This window comes from Melospiza melodia, chromosome 15 (genome assembly GCF_035770615.1).
Source record: "Melospiza melodia melodia isolate bMelMel2 chromosome 15, bMelMel2.pri, whole genome shotgun sequence".
NCBI classification, from domain to species: Eukaryota; Metazoa; Chordata; class Aves; order Passeriformes; family Passerellidae; genus Melospiza; species Melospiza melodia.
The window spans coordinates 20,473,597-20,490,438 of record NC_086208.1 but is presented as its reverse complement, the minus strand read 5'-3'; the positions used below and the strand labels follow the sequence as shown (position 1 = coordinate 20,490,438).

Here is a 16,842-nt window from a genome sequence, read left to right as displayed (position 1 = left end):
ACAGCGCACCGTGACTGCGCCCGGGCGGAGCCCGCGCGTGCCCGCCGCTCCCCGCGCGTCCCCGCCGGGCCCTAAGCCGCGGCTTCCACCGGGCCCGCCGGCCCGCAGTGGCCCCGGCATCAAGGCTGCCCAGCGGGTCGCGCTCGCACACAGACAGGCGCAGGCCGCGTCGTTGTCAGCAGAATCTTTACTGGCAGGCTGCCCTCAGGGCTCAGGCCTTGGCCTCGATCATGGCCTCCATCATGCGGGCGCTGTTGGTGATGGCCGTGGTCAGGAAGATGAACTTGCACCCTGCAGGAAAGGCCTGTCAGTGCCCCAGCCGGGCAGCGCCGGCACTGCCAGCCCCGTCCCCGCGGGCTCCAGCCTGAGCACGGAGCACGGAGCACGGAGCCTGCCCTGCCCGGGCCGCTCGTACCTCTCTCCTTGCCCAGGAAGCGGAGTGCCGCGATCTCGGAGAAGCTGCAGCCCCCCAGGAACACGGCGAGGATGACGCGCTGGCAATCCCAGGCGGGGTTGTCCTCCACGGCGCTGTCTGCAGAGGGAAGGGCGCTGTAGGCCATGCCAGCCCCCATGAGGAGGCCGAACGCCAGCGGGCAGCCCCGCCGCCCCCAGCCCCACTACCTGACACTGAGAACTCGTTGCCGTTGAGCAGCCGCACAACCTCCTCCAGGCCCTGCCAGCCGCGGCGCTCCAGCACCTGAGGGACGGCACGGCAGGGGCACTGCTCGGGGGGCTCTCGGGGCACACGGCCACCACCAGCCCTAGGCCTGGGCACACGGACCCTGCCGGGTGCCCCAGAAGGGGGCAGGGCTGAAGGGATGTGCCCGGCTCTGTCCCGCAGCAGGTGAGCTCACCTGCTCGATGATCTTGCAGCTCAGGGGCACGTAGGCCCCGCCAAAGACATAGGCCATGTCCCGAGGCATTTTGAGGTCATACTCGCCATCCAGCCGAGGGATCTGCAGTGACAGGTGACACCAAAGGTGCCCCGTTCACCCTCAGAGGTGCAGGGGTGAGGAGACACAGACATTCGGAGCACAGCTCTGTCCCCACCGTGCCAGAGCCAGCATCACATGGCCTGGGTGGGCTGTGCAGCAGGGGCCAGGGACAGAAATGTCCCTGAAATGTCCCAGAAATGTCACCTTGCCGGCAGCCTAGGAGCCCTGCCCAGGATGGAGGACACGGGGCTGCCTGCCCAGCGCCACTGCAGTGTCTGAAGGGGGCAAGGAAAGCCCCAGCACTCGCAGGGCGCTGGGCCAGGGCAGAGTGGGGAGCTGGCAGTGGCCCCCAGCCCCAGGAGAAGCCCCCAGGCTGCCTGGAGCAGCTGCAGCAGCTCTGGGCCTGAGCTGTGTGCCCCTGGGCTGCCAGGCCTGCAGCCTGGGCACGGGCTAAGCACAGCTCTGTGCTCTGTGTCACTGTGTCCAGCCAGCAGCCCTTGAGGACGTACCAACCCCAGCTTCTTGCTTATGGCTCGGAAATTACTCTTCCTGGCCAAAGAACTGAATGCATCCGTGATCTTTCCTGGAAAACACGACAGGGAGGAACAGCTGGGGAGGCTCTGTCTGGACGGCGGAGCCAGGCTGGCAGCGCTGTGCAGAGCTGTGTGCTGTGCAGAACGGCCGTGGTGCTGCCAGCCCTGGTGCCCCAGAGCAGAGCCCCCTGTCCTGTCCTGCCCTGCCCTGCCTGCAGCACCATCACTGGCCGCGTGCCTCCAGCCAGAGCTGGGCCAGCAGCTCCCCTTGCCGGGCTGCAGGACACGGCGCAGGGGCTGCCTCACCTGCAGCACGGTCTGTCACCAGCTTGCTGACTTTGCTCTCCACGGCTGTCAGCGTCTCCCCGGCTGCCTGCTCGGTCAGCAGCCCGATGCGCTTCAGGTTGTGGAAGGTCAGCAAGTGCTCGGGCCCGTAGCTCTGTGAGCGGGGAGCAGCATCAGATCAGCGTGGGCCCTCTGTGAGCACGGGCAGCACACGGGCTGGCCCCTCTGAGGCAGGGCACAGGCTGCTCAGAGCCCCCAGCAGGCACAGGGCAAGGGCAGGGGCTGTGCAGGGGCTCAGGGGGGCTGTGCAGGCAGGGGCTGTGCAGGCAGGGGCCGTGCTGGGGCTCACGTGCAGCTGTGCACCAGGGCCCAGCCCCTGCCGTGCCCCTGCCCAGCCCCTCGTGGCCGGGAGCACGGGGAGGGGGCCCCGCCCGGCCCAGCTCTCGCTCACCTGCAGGTACTGGGTTTTCAGGGAGCGGTAGTCCTTGGGGATGAGACCTGCGGGGAGCAGCAGGTGAGCTGCGTGCCAGGCTGGGGCTGGGTGCCCTGCTGGCCCCGCAGAGCGCGGCACTCACCGTTTTCAGTGATGGACAGGAGGCACATGAGGCGCAGGCTCTCGACGGGGGACACCTGTGGGAGTGGGGTTAAGGGATACACCTGTGGGAGCAGGGTCAGGGGCCAGCACCGTGCTCCTGCTGCAGGCAGCAGCCCCTGCTCTCACCTGGCGGTCGATGTGCTCCTCGATGAAGCTGGTGCTCTCACGGATGTCAAAGCCCTCCAGCAGTGCTGTGGCAGGGGCACGGGCAGCGTCACCCCAGGGCTCCTGCCAGCCTGCTGGGCTCTGCTGCCCTTCCAGCACCCCAGGGAATGGCCCCCAGCCCAGCCCACAGTCCCTCTCTCACACTGCAGCCTGACCCCACTGGGGAGCTTGGGACACCCCCGAAAGAAGGGGCTGCGAGGACGGGGCCACACAGGGCACACCAGGCACGAGGGCGGGCCTGGGGCCAGCGAGGCCGTGGCTCAGAGTGGGGCAGGCACCGATGGAGCAGCACTCACAGTGTTCAGCCTTGATGGTCTCCTGGAAGTCCTGCTTGGTTTTCTTTTTCATGATAGACTCACAGGCACCGATATCTACACAGCCAAGAGACACAGTGCCTTTGAGGGGAGAGGCCAGCAGCCCCTGCCCCATCCTGCTGGGCACACCCAGGGCCCCCAGCCCCTGCTTTGCCCCCAGCCCCAGCAGCACAGCCGAGGGCCCCTCCTGCCCCTCGGTTCCTACGCAGGCTCAGCAGGCGATGCTCCTGCTTCAGTCCCTTCAGCTCCTGGGACACAAAGTCCTTCATCTGCTTGATGTCCATGCCCCGGCGCCGCTGCGAGAGGGAGAGCAGGGGCTGTGCCCAGGCTGCACTGGGGAATGGTGCCCAGGCTGCACTGGGATGGTGCCCAGGCTGCACTGGGGAATGGTGCCCAGGCTGCACTGGGGGATGGTGCCCAGGCTGCACTGGGGAACGGTGCCCAGGCTGCACTGGGATGGTGCCCAGGCTGCACTGGGGAACGGTGCCCAGGCTGCACTGGGGCTGTGCCCAGGCTGCACTGGGATGGTGCCCAAGCTGCACTGGGGGATGGTGCCCAGGCTGCACTGGGGAACGGTGCCCAAGCTGCACTGGGGGACGGTGCCCAGGCTGCACTGGGATGGTGCCCAGGCTGCACTGGGGCTGTGCCCAGGCTGCACTGGGATGGTGCCCAAGCTGCACTGGGGAATGGTGCCCAAGCTGCACTGTGGCTGTGCCCAAGCTGCACTGGGGAACGGTGCCCAGGCTGCACTGGGATGGTGCCCAAGCTGCACTGGGGGATGGTGCCCAGGCTGCACTGGGATGGTGCCCAGGCTGCACTGGGGCTTTGCCCAGGCTGCACTGGGGGATGGTGCCCAAGCTGCACTGGGGGATGGTGCCCAGGCTGCACTGGGATGGTGCCCAAGCTGCACTGGGGAACGGTGCCCAGGCTGCACTGGGATGGTGCCCAAGCTGCACTGGGGGATGGTGCCCAGGCTGCACTGGGATGGTGCCCAAGCTGCACTGCGGCTGTGCCCAAGCTGCACTGGGGAACGGTGCCCAGGCTGCACTGGGGAACGGTGCCCAGGCTGCACTGGGGTGGTGCCCAGGCTGCACTGGGGTGGTGCCCAAGCTGCACTGGGGTGGTGCCCAAGCTGCACTGGGGGATGGTGCCCAAGCTGCACTGGGGAACGGTGCCCAGGCTGCACTGCGGCTGTGCCCAGGATGCACGAGGGACAGTGCCACACGCATCCCAGGGTGACACTCACGTCGTACTGCGCCTGCAGGTTCCGTGACTTCTGGCTCAGGAAGCCAAAGACGTTGGAGAAGTGCTCGTTCCGGATCTGGCTGAACACCTGTGCGAGCAGCACAGCTGCCAGGGCCCGGCCAGCTGCAGCCCCGGGCCAATGCTGCCCACAGCCCGCACAGCTCGCTGGCAGTGCCACCCGTGCCCCAGAGCCCTGGCTGGCAGCACAGCAGCCCCTGGCAGCGTGTCCCTCTGAGCCAGGCCACGCCAGGTCTGGGAAAGCTCCTCAAGGGTCAGCCCTGAGGGTCCCCCCAGCTCAGCAGAAACTCTCTCTCTTCCCAGGAACTAGCACTGTCTAACCAGCTACTGTCTTTTAATGAACAGCCTGGGAAAATTATTTTTGTAACCTGAATAAAGACCCAAGTGGAGTAATATTTTCATTGTCAAATTCCATAGTCAAATACCAACCTGAACTGTGGCCAGGATGGAAAATTACTATGAACTTTGTGACTCAACAGGAGGGTCAGCTGTATTCCTTTCCTATCCTTTGGATTCCCCCCTCATTCCCCACCTCCACCTCCATGGAGATATTTTTGAGTTGATTTTGGTTTGGATGGATTGATTTATAATTTTTTTTCATCTGTGTGCTTTAACCATTTAGAACTTTACCAATGAATTTTGTCAAGCTGCAGCTTTTATAATGACACCTGTTTTTGCACATAGCTGTGCTGGGGTTCCCCTAGTGACCTTAAAGCACTCCTTTGTGACACAGCGCTGCACGCAGGGACTCTGACAGGTTCAGAGTGGAGCTGCACCAGGTTTCTGTGCTCTCTGTGCCTGAACCATGCTCCCAGGGCCCAGCAGCCCCAGCCACCCCTGCTCAGCCTTAGCGGGGAATGGTTCACTCTGCCTTCTCCCACCAAGGGATCCCCCGAGGCTCCTGAGCACTCACTTTGTCCTGGGAATTGAGCAGCACTTTAATGCTCTTGTCAGAAGAGGTGACATCTGGCCCAAAATCCACACTGCCTGCAGGGAAAAGCCAAGAGCTGCTTTGTCCCAGACACAGCAACATTCCCACATGCACGAGCCTTGCTGAAAGAGGCAGCACAGACAGGGGATGCCAGCCCAGTCTCCTGGGAAAAGTGAGGATGACGTCCAGCAGCACACTGGGACTGTCCCTGTGGGAACAGCACCATGCCTGACAATGCCAGGCACAAACCTGCACAAAACCTGCTGGCCAGGTGAGGGCAGAGCCCCGTGCTGTGGGTGCAGAGCCCCGTGCTGTGGGTGCAGAGCCCGTTCTGCCCCGTTCTGTGGGTGCAGAGCCCGTTCTGCCCCGTGCTGTGGGTGCAGAGCCCCGTGCTGTGGGTGCAGAGCCCGTTCTGCCCCGTTCTGTGCATGCAGAGCCCGCGCTGCCCGCGCTGCCCTCGCCCCGTACCACACTTGATGCGGAAGGTGTCATCCACGAGCCCCTCGTAGACCACCTGGGAGCAGAGCGCTGTCACGTAGTCGGTGTCTGCAGGGAGAGCACGGCCGGGCTGCCCTCCCGCTCCTCCTGCTGCCCCGGGGGCTCTCCTGCCCCTCTGGGATGTGCCGCCCCTGCCTCAGCCCACCTCTGTCCATGAGGAACACGTGGCCAATCTCGGGCTTCCTGCCCTGCCCTTCGCCGTCGCCCTCCTCCTCCAGGTCCCGCCACAGCTCGTAGCTCATCTGTGAGGGGCACAGGGTGCCAGGGCAGGGCACAGCCCGGGCTCCCAGCCAGGGCCCCGGCACACAGCGGGGCTGATGGCCAAGGCCAGGCACAAACACTCCCGCCCTCGGGGCACCCAGCGAGCAGCAGCCGCCCCCGCGCTACCCACCCTGGCACACGGGACCCCCAAAATCCGCCCAGGAGGTGGCACGGGCGGTGACAGCTCTGATGTGCTGCCCCGTGGCTGAGGGGCCCAGGGCCCTGCCAGCCGCAGCCCCCCGTGCCAGCCCCACCTTGGCACAGCGGCCGATGCCGTGGGTCTTCCCAAAGGGGCCATAGAGGGAGTTGAGCAGCTGCAGGGCTCTGGCCACGGGGTTGATCCAGCGGTGATCTCCCTCCTGGGAGCAGGCGGGCAGTGTGGGCAGCTGCCTGGGCAGGGCTGCCTGGGCAGGGCTGGGAGCTCCATCCCCAGCACACAGCGGGAACTGCCCCGAGGCTGCCCGGGCAGGGCAGAGGGGCCAGCTGGGGCCGAGCCACCCCTGCCCAGCAAAACCTGCCCCTGGGAGCAGACTGAGGGCTGAGCAGGGCACCACACACCTCCTCCTGTCCCCAGCCCCAGAGAGGCTGTCACCCCCCACGTGTCCCACTGACCAGAAAATAGTCACGGAAGAACTCGGGCAGCTCCATGCTAATGATGTCCTCATCCAGTGGCAGCAGGTAGAAGGACCATTCGTCGCAGGTGACATCTGTGTGCGGGACAGGAACAGGGGACACTGATGCAGCCCTGGGCAGGAACAGCCCCAGGAATCACAGCAGCCCCAGAAGAGGGCCTGTGGAGCTCTAGACAGGACAGGGGCAGGACCCTCTCTCCTCTCCTCGGGCAGAGGAGAGGGGCTGTGCTGTGTGGGCACACACTGGCCTGCAGGCTGGCAGCCAGCCTCGAGAGAACCCGTGTTCCCTGCCCACACGGGGATCCCAGCACTGGGGTGTAACTGGGATCCTCTGGTGTCAGCTCCCCGGGCCAGCCCCGCAGCCCCACTCACCACCAAAGACCCCCTCCTCCTCCAGCACCATCTCACAGGCATAGAACTGCAAGGGAAGGAAGGGGAGACCCTCAGGGCCAGGTGAGCTCTGAGCAGGAAAAGCTCTGCAGGGGTCAGCGCCTTCCCAGTGTCACAACGCTTGGGTTTACGCAAACATTTCTGGGTTAAAAACTAACAACTTTTGGTGCCCACAGGGGAGTGGAAAGTGCAAATGGGCATCACCGTGGGTCCTACTGACCTTCTGGGGGCTGAAGATGATTTTGTACTTCCTGCTCCTGCCCGACATCTTGTCAGCGTTGACGATATCTGTGGAGACCCCGCAGAGCCCCTGCACAGCCGCCCCCCGCCCGGCCCGGCCCGGCTCCCCCCGGCCCGCAGAGCCCCTCGGGCGGAGCCCCGGCCCCGGCCCCGGCCCGGCCGCACTCACCGGCGATGAACCTCATGGTCCTGACCCGCGGCCGCACCAGGAAGCAGAACCTGCACCGAGAGGGGCCGGGGCCGCTCGTACCGGGCCGGGCCGCGGGACCCTCCCTGCCCTGCCCCGCCCGGGCACTCACTGGTCGCTGGCGCCGGGGGCCGGCCGTGTCTCCACCTTGTACAGCTTGTCCACGTCGTGCTGCTGCGGGGACAGGCGCGGCGTGGGCGCGGGCGCCGGCGGGCGGCGGGCGCGGGCGGCCCGAGCGGCCCCGCGGTACCTTCAGGATGGACACGTTGGCGATGCGGTCCAGGGGGCTCATCAGGTCGGCCTCGATGAACAGGTCCTTCTTGCCGGGCAGCTGCGGGCAGGCGGGCATGGGCGGGCACCCGGCGGCTGCCCCGAGCCGCGCCCGCCCCGGCTCCCGACCCCCGCCCGGGGCCGGTGCCGATCCCGCCAACCCCCAGCGCCCGCCCCGGTGAGGGATGCCCGCCCCGGTGGGGGATGCCCGCCCCGGTGGGGGATGCCCCCGGACCTGCTCCAGCAGGTAGACGAGCTGGTCTCGGGCCAGCCGCTTCAGGATGCCGAAGTCCGGCGGTTCGGGCGCGTCGCGCCGCCCGGCGAGGGCCATGGCGGGGACCGCGGCGCCACCGGAACGCCCGGGCGCGGGCGCGGCGCGGCCGGAACTCGACGGCGGCGGAACCGCGCAATACCATGGCAACGCAGAGACGCCGATCTGTGCGCACGTTTATTATTGGAGGAGGCGGGCGCGGCCCGGTCACGTGGGCACGCCGCGCGCCTCGAACAGGCGCTGCAGCGCCCCCTCCAGGGCCGCGCTGCTCCCGCGCAGCCCCGACACCACGCGCGCCGCCCACCGGAAGTACTCCTGCACGCGCTCCTCCGACCACCCTGCGGGAACACGCGCGACGTCACTTCCGGCTCCGCCACACCGCGGCCGCCCGCACCACCCGGTCCCACGGAGAGAACGGCACACACACACCGGCACTGACACACCGGCACACACACACCGGCACTGACACCGGCCCCGCCTCCCGCCCCGGCCCATCGCGGCCGCGGGGCCCTCTGTCCCTCGGCACAGGCAGCAGCGCCAGCCGTGCTGCGGGCCGGGACCGGCGGGGCCGGTGCCCGGTGCCGCTGCACTGCCGCCGTGCTCCCCGCGCCCCCTGGGCCCCGGGCCCGGCACCTTGCGGGGTGCAGCGGTTCAGGTCCCGCAGGTTGTGCAGCTTGTCCGCCAGCTTGACCAGCTTGGCGCGGCGGCTGCAGGCGGCAGCGCGCTCGATCTGCAGCCGCTTGCGCTCCATCTTGGGCAGGCTCTTGTCGTCCGTCACCTCCTCCACCACGCGCCGCACCTCCGCGCCGAACCGCTCCTCGATCTCCGAGAACGTGGTGTCCGTGTCCTCCACTGTGTCGTGCAGCAGGGCGGCCTGCGGCGAGCAGGGGACCAGGGGGCTGCGGGGAGCGGGCCGAGCCGCGGGGAGCGGGCAGGGCGGGGCAGGGCAAGCGTTACCTGCAGCACCACCATGTCCGTCACGCCGGCCTCATGCGCCAGGATCCTGGCCACGGCTGCAGCGAGAACGGAAAGGTGGGAGGAAGCGGCGAGGCTTCCCCGAGGCTAGCCCTGGGCAGGGCACACCCCGCGGGCCCGTCCTGCGCGGTGGATCCGCGGCTGGGCAGGCTGGAAGGTCCGGGGGGCTGGCAGTGCCCCCCAGGTGGGGCTGTCCCCTGGCCTGGCAGCGGCGGCTGCGGCACGGGGGCCCCTCAGCAGCTCCCGCGGGCCCCAGGCACGGCCGGGCAACAGGGGGGCGGCAGCCACACCTAGAGCCGGGGCCGCCGTGCTCCGGCAGCTCTGCCCCCATCGGGCCCAAGGACACGGGACAAGGGACACGGCTGTGTCCCGGGACCAGGGCGAGGGGCTCCCGGGGGCTGGCAGCGCGCCGGGGCAGGAGGGGTGCCAGGGTAGGAGAGAGGGCCGCGGGGGGCTCCCGAGAGCGGGCCGCGGTGCCGGGGGGTTCCGCACCGATGGGGTGGTTGATGTAGGGGGTGCCCTCGGGATCCTTCCGCCGCTGGTCCTTGTGTTTCCTGGCTGCAAAGTCCACGGCCTCCAGCAGCCGCGCCGCCTCGGAGCCCATCCCCAGGGCCTCGGAGCCCATCCCCGCCGCCTCGGAGCTCATCCCCGCGGTCTCGGAGCCCGCGGCCGGCGCGACGGAAGCGGCACAGGCGGAGGCGGGCCCCAAGTGCATTTATTGAGCGCCGGGCCCCGGCCCGCCCCAGCCCCGCGGCAGCCGGTACAGCAGCGTCCCGTCGGGGGCGCGCACCTCGCGCCCGTCCCCCGCCCCCCGTGCCGGTGCCGGTGCCGTGGCGGCGGCGCTCAGCGCCCGCTGGTCCTGCCGCAGGCGGCGTTGCGGAGAGGGACAGACGCGGCTCCGCAGCACCCGCCGCACCACGTCCGTGCTGACGCCAAAGCCTTCGGCCAGGCGCTCCAAGGGCCACTCCTCGGGCAGCTCCCGCCGCAGGAACCTGAGGGCACGGGCACGGTCACCGATGCGCTCACCGAGGCGGTCAGCAGGCGCGGCCCGCCCGGCCCCGCGCTCACCGCAGCTGCTCCATGGCCTGCCAGGTCAGGACGCGCTCGGAGGCTCCGCGCCCCCCGCCCAGCTCCCGCCGCAGCCGCTCCATCCGCGCCGCCGCCCGCCGCCGCCGCGCCCTGCGGGGAACACGCGTGAGCGCCCGGGCCGCCGCTCGCCCCGCCGCGCCCCGGCCGCTCCGCACCTCTGCGTGTCCTCCAGCGCCGGGTCCGGCGGCTCCGGGTCCCCGGGCCACGCCGCCGCCGCCCGCCGCGGGGCCCGGGCGAGGAGCGGCGCGGCCCGCAGGGCGCGCCGGAGCAGCCCCGCCATGGCCCGGAACAGGCCCGGGGACGGGCGGGGCCGGCGCGGGAGCTTCCGACGGGTCCTGAGAGAGGTGGCCTCCGGAGGGCTTCAGCGCAGGCGGCCGTGCAGCGGGCAGGGCACAAGCACCAGTCTCCGGCCCTGGCAGGGGTGAAGGCAGCCGGGGCAGGTGGCCGGAGCCGTGCTGGGCCCAGGTGCTGGTCAGGGGGCTCAGCAGCTGACTCCAGAGTTGATGGAGGCAGCCAGCATCTGTGCTGGTTTCATCCTGCAAGTCCTGGTTCTTAGGCAAGCACGCACGGGCGGAAGGCTGAGCCCCTGGCCGTGTTACCTGTGCTTTTCAGGCTGTGAATCTGAGGGGCAGTGGCACGGGGCAAGGTGCCGGCGTGGTGTGACGCACTGGCACGACGAGGCTCTGCCGCGGTGTGAGGTGTGTGTGTGCTGCGCGGCAGTGGCGGCGGGGAGCTCCACAGCACAGCTGGAAGTGCCATCACATGGGGCCTGCTGGGGGCTGGCTGGGGACGTCGGGGGACAGCTGCCCCCATCGGAGGATGACCGACTACCAGCGTTACCTGCAACAGCACAGATGGTTGTGGGGTCGTGCAGAGCCTGCAGCTCAGCAGCCCCCACTGCCCTTCCCCGTGGGCTCGGTTCTGGCAGCCCTTCCTCTGCCCCTGCTCCTCAGGGTCCTGAGGCTGCAAAGTGGGTGAAGCCGATGCCAGGGAGCTGGGCTGGGCAAGGCTGGAGGGTGGGAGCACAGGCAGGGAGCAGTGTGCTGGGAAGAGAGTGGGGGCTATGCTGTGTCACCATGTCCCCTCTGACGCCCAGGACCTAATGCGTCCCCAAAACCCCTTTGACTTTCCTGCTTCTCACACTCCCCCGTGCCTGCACATCAACCCTTGATCCTGGGAAACCACCCATGGTTCTTCCCTGTCCCTGCAGATGGGATCTCCAGGCCTCAGAGGTTTCCAGCGGTAACCAGTGCCCCGAGCAGAGCACAGTGACCGCTTAGCAGTGTCCCAGCATCCCTGAGAGCTCCACGGAGCCCACCCGTTCCTCCCAGCCTGGCAGCGTTGTGTACTTACAGCCTTCAGCCTGGCTGGTGGTGCCAGGGAGACCCTGCTCCCTGGGCTGCTGCCCCCGGGGGTGGGCGCAGGGCTGGGGGAGCGCCGCCCCCGCCGCCGGGCCCTGCTGCCAGCCCCCGCCCTGCGCCCGGGCGCCCCTGCGCCGCGCGTGGCACGGGATGCTCTGGCCTCGAATGCAGAGGGTCTCCGTGTCCTTGGGATCTGGGCCTGCCATGTGCTGTGGCAGGCCCTGGGCTGCAGGGCTGGGTAAAACCCTGTGTGCCAAGGGCCGAGCTGGGACTCCCAGGAATGAGAAAAGCATCATTAATTTGTGGGCGTTGTGCTCCTCAATGACATCCCAGGGAAACAGTAGCTGGAAGGAGGGAAGGAAAATGGCCACGGCTTACTTCTGTAGGCCTTGGCAGGAGATGGGAAAGAAGAGTCTCTAGTCACAACCAGGTGCACAGTGAAGCATCACCCCGCACTTTGTCCCCAGCTATGTCCCCGGCACCATTCCAGACTCGTCATTCTGAAGGCACAGCAGCTGCCGTGCCTGCAGCAGCCGCCATCCTGCCCCAGCAGAGATGCTCAGTGCCCAACCCTGCTCCAGTCCACTTCTGTGTGGGGTGGCTGTGGGCAGTGCCATTACCTGGCTCTGGAGCACGTAGGGTCTCTGGGTTTCAGCCGTGGGGAGCAGCTGGGAAAGCAGCTCAGTGATGCCCAGCCCTCGGATCTGCTTCTCACGCTGCAGCAGAGCATTCAGTCTCCTCTTCTCTTCGTGTTCCACAATGTTCTGGGGCTTCATGGAGTTGTACTGCACACGCTGCACCTCGGCAGAGACACACCTGAGCTATAGCAAAGCTGAAGCTGGGATAATGCACAGGTGAGACAGCCATGAGCTGCTCCAGCCCTGGGCACAGTTACAGTCCCGGCAGGGACAGAGATCCCAGTGAGAGCCAAAGTGGAAAGGTGCTTGCAAGTAGTGCTGACACAAGTTGTTGACTCTGAACTTCAGGCAGGGAGTCAAACCTGGAATTTCTGCCTCATGGGTGCCCCAATGGCTCAGTGCAGCTCCCAGAGCCATATCAGTGACTTAGAGAGCCCACAGACAGTGCTGACACTGACATACCTTTCTGTCCCATGACTTGGTGCTTCTGTAGGAAAGGTGGGTTGTAGGAGTTGTGCCTTTATTCCTCTCTGTTTTCTTCTTCCTGATAGCTTCCAGCTTTTCATTTTTCAGGCGCATCTCCTCCAGCTGCTGCCTGCCACACAACAGCACAGTCACTCACAGCTCAGAGCCACAATTGCAAAGGGCTCTGGGGCAGATTTCAACCTTGGGACATTTACTGCAGGCCCAAGTTCTATATGAATAGCCCATAATGGAACTGTGCCAAGAGAGGGAATGGGAAGCTTGTAAAGAGACTTTTAAAAAGAGAGATGCCCTTGGATTAGGCTGTGTTTGCCAAAAGGGAGGGCGACATTTGGGAAATGGTGTCTCCACGGTGCAAAAGTCAATGGACTACTGCCCTTTCCTCTCTGGAGTCCATCCAAAAGGAGCCACTTTGCTGTGCTGCCCCAGCACATGCAGGGTCATTCCTTTCCCCTCCCACTCTCCCCGCTTTCTTACACGTGCCAAGCATTAGAGTTGCTCCCCAGGAAGGGGTCAGGAGCAAGCAGTCTCCATGCCACCTGTGAGAAGTGGGTTTCCACAGGAGCAGCATACCTGGCATGCTCTTCTCTTGCCTTGGATGCTGCTGTATCCTGGAAGAGGGACCTGCTCTGCTGGAAGAATGGCTCGTACTTCTCTGTCCCGGGTGCTGGGTAGATGCGTCGGAAGCCCCCCAGGTGCTCGTTCTCGTAGGTCTCAGCCTGTGCCAGCCAGGCAGCCTGGCTGCTCTCCTGCTCCCTGCGCCTGCAGCGGAACGGAGCACAGGGAGCTGTGAGGGAGGCTCTGGCACAGGCAGAGCGTGGGGCTGGTGTGCCCAGCATGTCCCGGGATTGTCCCAGGACTCCTGATGGAAACAGCAGCTGGAGAGAGCCACAGCCTGCCTGCCAGGCAGCAGGCTCACTGACCACGGGCTTGTGAAAGGACATAGGGCAGACAGAGAAACGAGAAACCCTCAGTCCTGGAAAGGACCCCTGCCCTGCAGAAGGGTATCCCCAGTTCCTGAGGCAGGGCTGTGGTTCCTCATGTGAGCATCCCTGCCAGCCCAGGATGCTGGCACTGCCCATCCCCAGCAAAAGAGATTACAGGCAGATGCAGCTTGGGGAGAGCTCTGTCAGGACCTAGAGCACAAGGTGTCACAGATCTCCTGGCACCCAGAGAGCAGCCGTGGCTCCTCCTTGCAGGACGCAGATGGCTTGGGACAGTTCAGAGGCTGCACAATGGCCCGGGCTCTGGGAGCTTCCACAGCCAGCCCTGGTGTTATCCTGCTCTGTCGTGCCTGTCTTTGCTCACTGGGACCTGCAGCACCGTGGGGGAGCAGCAGTACCTGGACTCCCAGGGAGGCTGGCTGGCCTGCAGGAGCCGTTCCTTTACCCGCCGCTTGTCTTCCTCCAGCACCTTCTTTCTGTCACAGGCGTGCACATTGATCAGGTTGAAAGTGTCACACAGAAGGGCATCCTTCACCTCATGGTCTAGCTGAGAATCTGTGTTGAAGCTGGGAGAGTGGTTCACCTGCCAAGACAAGCAGGTAACCTAACCTGGCAGCCCAGCCACGCCCCGGGATGCTCTGCTCCCTGCCAGAGACAGGAGCCACACACAGCACTCTCTCCTGCCCACTTGTGCCACAGGTCACTGGACCCCACCCCACAGGGGGCAGCTGTCACAAATTCAGGGCGCTCCCAGGACAAGGGGTCTGAAGGCTTGGGAAAATCCCTGTTGTTAGATGGTGTGCAGGAAATGGGTTCTCCTGGATCCTGCTCACAGCAGGTTGTTTGGCTTCAGAGCCTGGTTAATTCTGTGAGCAAGGTGGCCCTTTTGAATCAAACAAACTCCCTGTCCTAGTGGCCCAGCTCTGAGCTCTCCACTCCTTCCTCACCTCCAGCAGCCATGGCTTCAGCCTTCTATCCAGCAAAATGTCAAAGCCCAGGATTTCAAAGCAGGCACAGCCAGTAGTGCGGTTGGAGAAACAGCTCTGGTAATGATGTTTCAGCACAGGGTGAGCTGAAATCAATGTCTTTATAACAATGTCATCAATATCTGCCCAGAGCTTTGATGTGTCATAGTTGTGCTTTGCCATCCAGGCGTTCAGGGTGGACAGTTTCCTGTGTGGGAACAGGGGGTGGTAAGGGCTCAGCTGTGTCACTCCAGGAAAGTTGAGGTAAACCTGTGTCCCCAGGCAGTGTTCCTGCAGTGCTGGGACATGCCAGTACCTCTTGCTGCCCACCATGTCGTCCTTGTTGAAATTTTCATTGTGTTTGTTGATTGCATAATTGGTCAGGTGCATGCAGATGTCACCCTGGCAGGGAACCACAAGAGATGTTTGTTCACTCTGAACCACTGAGCAAGAACAGAAACAGCCCCAGCAGATACTCCCATGTTCTTTTCTGCCTGGAGCATGGGCAGAGTAGGAATGGTGTGGAACTGAGCATTCTTATCAGGGCCAGAAGCAGAACATGCTGCCCAGAGACACCAGGGGTGGGGAGAGGCTTCACTCTGCAGGTTTTCAAAACCTGATTGGGTGAGACCCTGAGAAACCAGGTATGAATTTATTGTTAACCAGGTTTTCAGCATGAGGTTGGAGACCTTCCAAGGTTCCATCCAAGCAAACAATTCCATGATTCCATAGTAATGCCAGTGAACAGCCCCAATGTGGGGCCTTGGGGTAGATGTACTATCCCTCCTGAAACACCTCCTGTGAGGTGGAGGAAGGAGCATAGAGGAAGGACAGGAAAGCATCAAGCTGGGACTCCTGCAACCCCCAATACAATACCTGCCTTTTCAAGGCCTGGAATGCCCCCAGAACAAGTTAAGGACTGATACCTACTGATACTATATGAGTTTTTTTAAAACTTCCTCTTTACCAGGTTTCTCGTGCTGTTATCGATGTACCTCATGGTGGCAAACCGGGCCAGGCCCTCCTTGTAGAGAAAGATCTTCAGTGGGTCACAGGATGTGACCAGCACGTAGATGCGCATGTCAAACTTGAAGCCATCGATGAGGAAGGGCTGAGAGGAAAGAGGCAGGAGCAGGGGTGAGCTGAGGAACTGCTCCTCTGCCTGTGCTGCTCAGCAGAGGGACAAGCTTTGTCTGTGTCCCCGATGTGCCACAGCCACACCGACACCTCCAGCAGGCCTGAGGAGACCCGGGGAGCAGGGAGCATGCTGGAATCCTCCCCCAGGACCACCCCAGTACCTCAGAGATGTACTGCTGGCAGATCATGCGCTCCCCGTGCTTGATCTCCTCTGGGTGGTGGGTTATGAAGATCCCTCTTCCCTGGCAGCTGTTGTCAGGCTTGCAGATGTATGTTCTTGCTTTCCTCATGGATCTATAGGCAAGGAAATCTCCGTAGCTGTGCAAGGGAGAGGTGACTATCACCAGCTGCCAAAAACACCCCTCTGAACTCTCTCCTAACAGGTGGGTACTGAAACCATGGTGCTGCAGGCCAGCACACACTGAACTTCTGCAGGGGATGAATTGAACTCCCATTCCTAATCTGCAGGAGTCACAGATGGGTCCCTGTGTGACCCGACCCAGCCTCCCCGTCCCTCCTTTTCCCTGCACACATCTCCAGCTCTGCTGGGAGGTTTGCAGAAGAGGTCAGGGTGGTGTGTGCCAAAGCAATGCAGGTTTGGGCTCTGGTGCCCAGAAGGAGCAGGCCAGCAGCCTCCCTGCCCGTGTCCCCTGTCCCCAGGGCGCTGTCCCACGCCACTCACTCTGCTGGCAGGCACCACGTGCGGGGGAAGATGTTGTACTCCTTGGGGAAGAGCCGGAGCATGCGGTTCAGGTTGCGAGCCAGCAGGTCCTTGCGGCACAGCTCGATCATGCCTGGGAAGTGGTTGATTTTCTGAAAGTGGTGCAGAAAAACCCCGATCAGCGGCGCCCTGCGGGGATGGATTCTCCCAGCCCCGAGGAGAGCCTGTGCACGGAGAACCAGCAGTGAGAGGGAAGCCAGGCCTGTGGCTGCCTTGAACTACTGCTGGGGGTGAGACTTGCTTTATCTGGGCTTCACTACTGATTTATCTGCCTATTCCATCTTAGCCCTGGAGCAGCCTAAGAGCTGTTTATTTCACAGCACATCACAGGGCTGGCACGCTGCTGCTCCCACCACAGCTGCTGAGTGCTGCTGATGACACCAGCCAGGGACATGGCACAAGCAGAGGCATCTGACCCTATGCCCTGGCGCCGAGGCACAGATGGCACAAGGCACACTTTGGGCGCTTCTGTTCCACAGACAGCCCTGTGTCCCGAGCGATGCCTGCTGGGCAGGTGTTCTGTTTACCTGGAAGCGCTTCATTTCCATGAGGCGCTCCAGAGTGACCGTGCTGTCCGTCCAGTACACCGTCCACTCCTCGTGCTCGGCCGCCTCCTTCATCCCGCAGTGCTGCGCCGCCCGCCGCACTGTGCCAAGGCAAGCAGTGACAGGGCCAGCCGGGACCACGGACAGCGGCTGACACACCCCAGGGAACCGGGGATGGGGTGTGAAACACATCCCTGCCCGAGGGGCTGCGCTC

The 16,842-nt window shown here is 64.6% G+C and overlaps 4 protein-coding genes across 7 annotated transcripts; all 4 read right to left on the bottom strand.

Annotated features, from left to right (window-relative positions):
• Positions 1 to 169: 169 nt before the first annotated feature.
• VPS33B (VPS33B late endosome and lysosome associated) lies at positions 170 to 7,858 on the bottom strand. 3 transcript variants are annotated; one of them, XM_063170080.1, is made up of 23 exons: positions 7,735 to 7,858; positions 7,480 to 7,560; positions 7,342 to 7,403; positions 7,212 to 7,261; positions 7,023 to 7,090; positions 6,785 to 6,830; positions 6,393 to 6,487; positions 6,035 to 6,139; positions 5,665 to 5,761; positions 5,490 to 5,567; positions 5,004 to 5,077; positions 4,074 to 4,160; positions 3,033 to 3,123; positions 2,810 to 2,884; positions 2,475 to 2,539; positions 2,329 to 2,383; positions 2,205 to 2,251; positions 1,775 to 1,907; positions 1,445 to 1,518; positions 855 to 956; positions 622 to 697; positions 416 to 532; positions 170 to 291 (listed from the first exon to the last, which is right to left on the bottom strand). In XM_063170080.1, the coding sequence occupies exons 1-23, from the start codon at positions 7,828 to 7,830 to the stop codon at positions 212 to 214; spliced, it is 1,854 nt and encodes a 617-aa protein (XP_063026150.1). In that variant the 5' UTR covers positions 7,831 to 7,858; the 3' UTR covers positions 170 to 211. The 3 variants fall into 3 exon arrangements, with proteins under 3 accessions (XP_063026150.1, XP_063026151.1, XP_063026152.1); XM_063170081.1 differs by having other exon boundaries at positions 7,342 to 7,400; XM_063170082.1 differs by lacking the exon at positions 6,035 to 6,139.
• Positions 7,859 to 7,977: 119 nt separating this feature from the next.
• On the bottom strand, positions 7,978 to 9,431 carry HDDC3 (HD domain containing 3). Its single transcript, XM_063169237.1, has 4 exons — positions 9,238 to 9,431; positions 8,728 to 8,783; positions 8,404 to 8,644; positions 7,978 to 8,108 (listed from the first exon to the last, which is right to left on the bottom strand). The coding sequence occupies exons 1-4, from the start codon at positions 9,389 to 9,391 to the stop codon at positions 7,978 to 7,980; spliced, it is 582 nt and encodes a 193-aa protein (XP_063025307.1). The 5' UTR covers positions 9,392 to 9,431.
• Positions 9,432 to 9,460: 29 nt separating this feature from the next.
• NGRN (neugrin, neurite outgrowth associated) lies at positions 9,461 to 10,114 on the bottom strand. The gene is made up of 3 exons (XM_063169236.1): positions 9,990 to 10,114; positions 9,814 to 9,924; positions 9,461 to 9,737 (listed from the first exon to the last, which is right to left on the bottom strand). The coding sequence occupies exons 1-3, from the start codon at positions 10,112 to 10,114 to the stop codon at positions 9,461 to 9,463; spliced, it is 513 nt and encodes a 170-aa protein (XP_063025306.1).
• TTLL13 (tubulin tyrosine ligase like 13) lies at positions 10,114 to 16,820 on the bottom strand. Of its 2 annotated transcripts, none has more exons than XM_063170077.1 (12): positions 16,611 to 16,820; positions 16,045 to 16,175; positions 15,524 to 15,680; positions 15,193 to 15,336; positions 14,542 to 14,627; positions 14,208 to 14,433; positions 13,659 to 13,843; positions 12,890 to 13,078; positions 12,296 to 12,428; positions 11,816 to 11,995; positions 11,188 to 11,539; positions 10,114 to 10,674 (listed from the first exon to the last, which is right to left on the bottom strand). In XM_063170077.1, the coding sequence occupies exons 1-12, from the start codon at positions 16,818 to 16,820 to the stop codon at positions 10,430 to 10,432; spliced, it is 2,238 nt and encodes a 745-aa protein (XP_063026147.1). In that variant the 3' UTR covers positions 10,114 to 10,429. The 2 variants fall into 2 exon arrangements, with proteins under 2 accessions (XP_063026147.1, XP_063026148.1); XM_063170078.1 differs by having other exon boundaries at positions 10,116 to 10,674; positions 11,816 to 11,989.
• Positions 16,821 to 16,842: the final 22 nt, after the last annotated feature.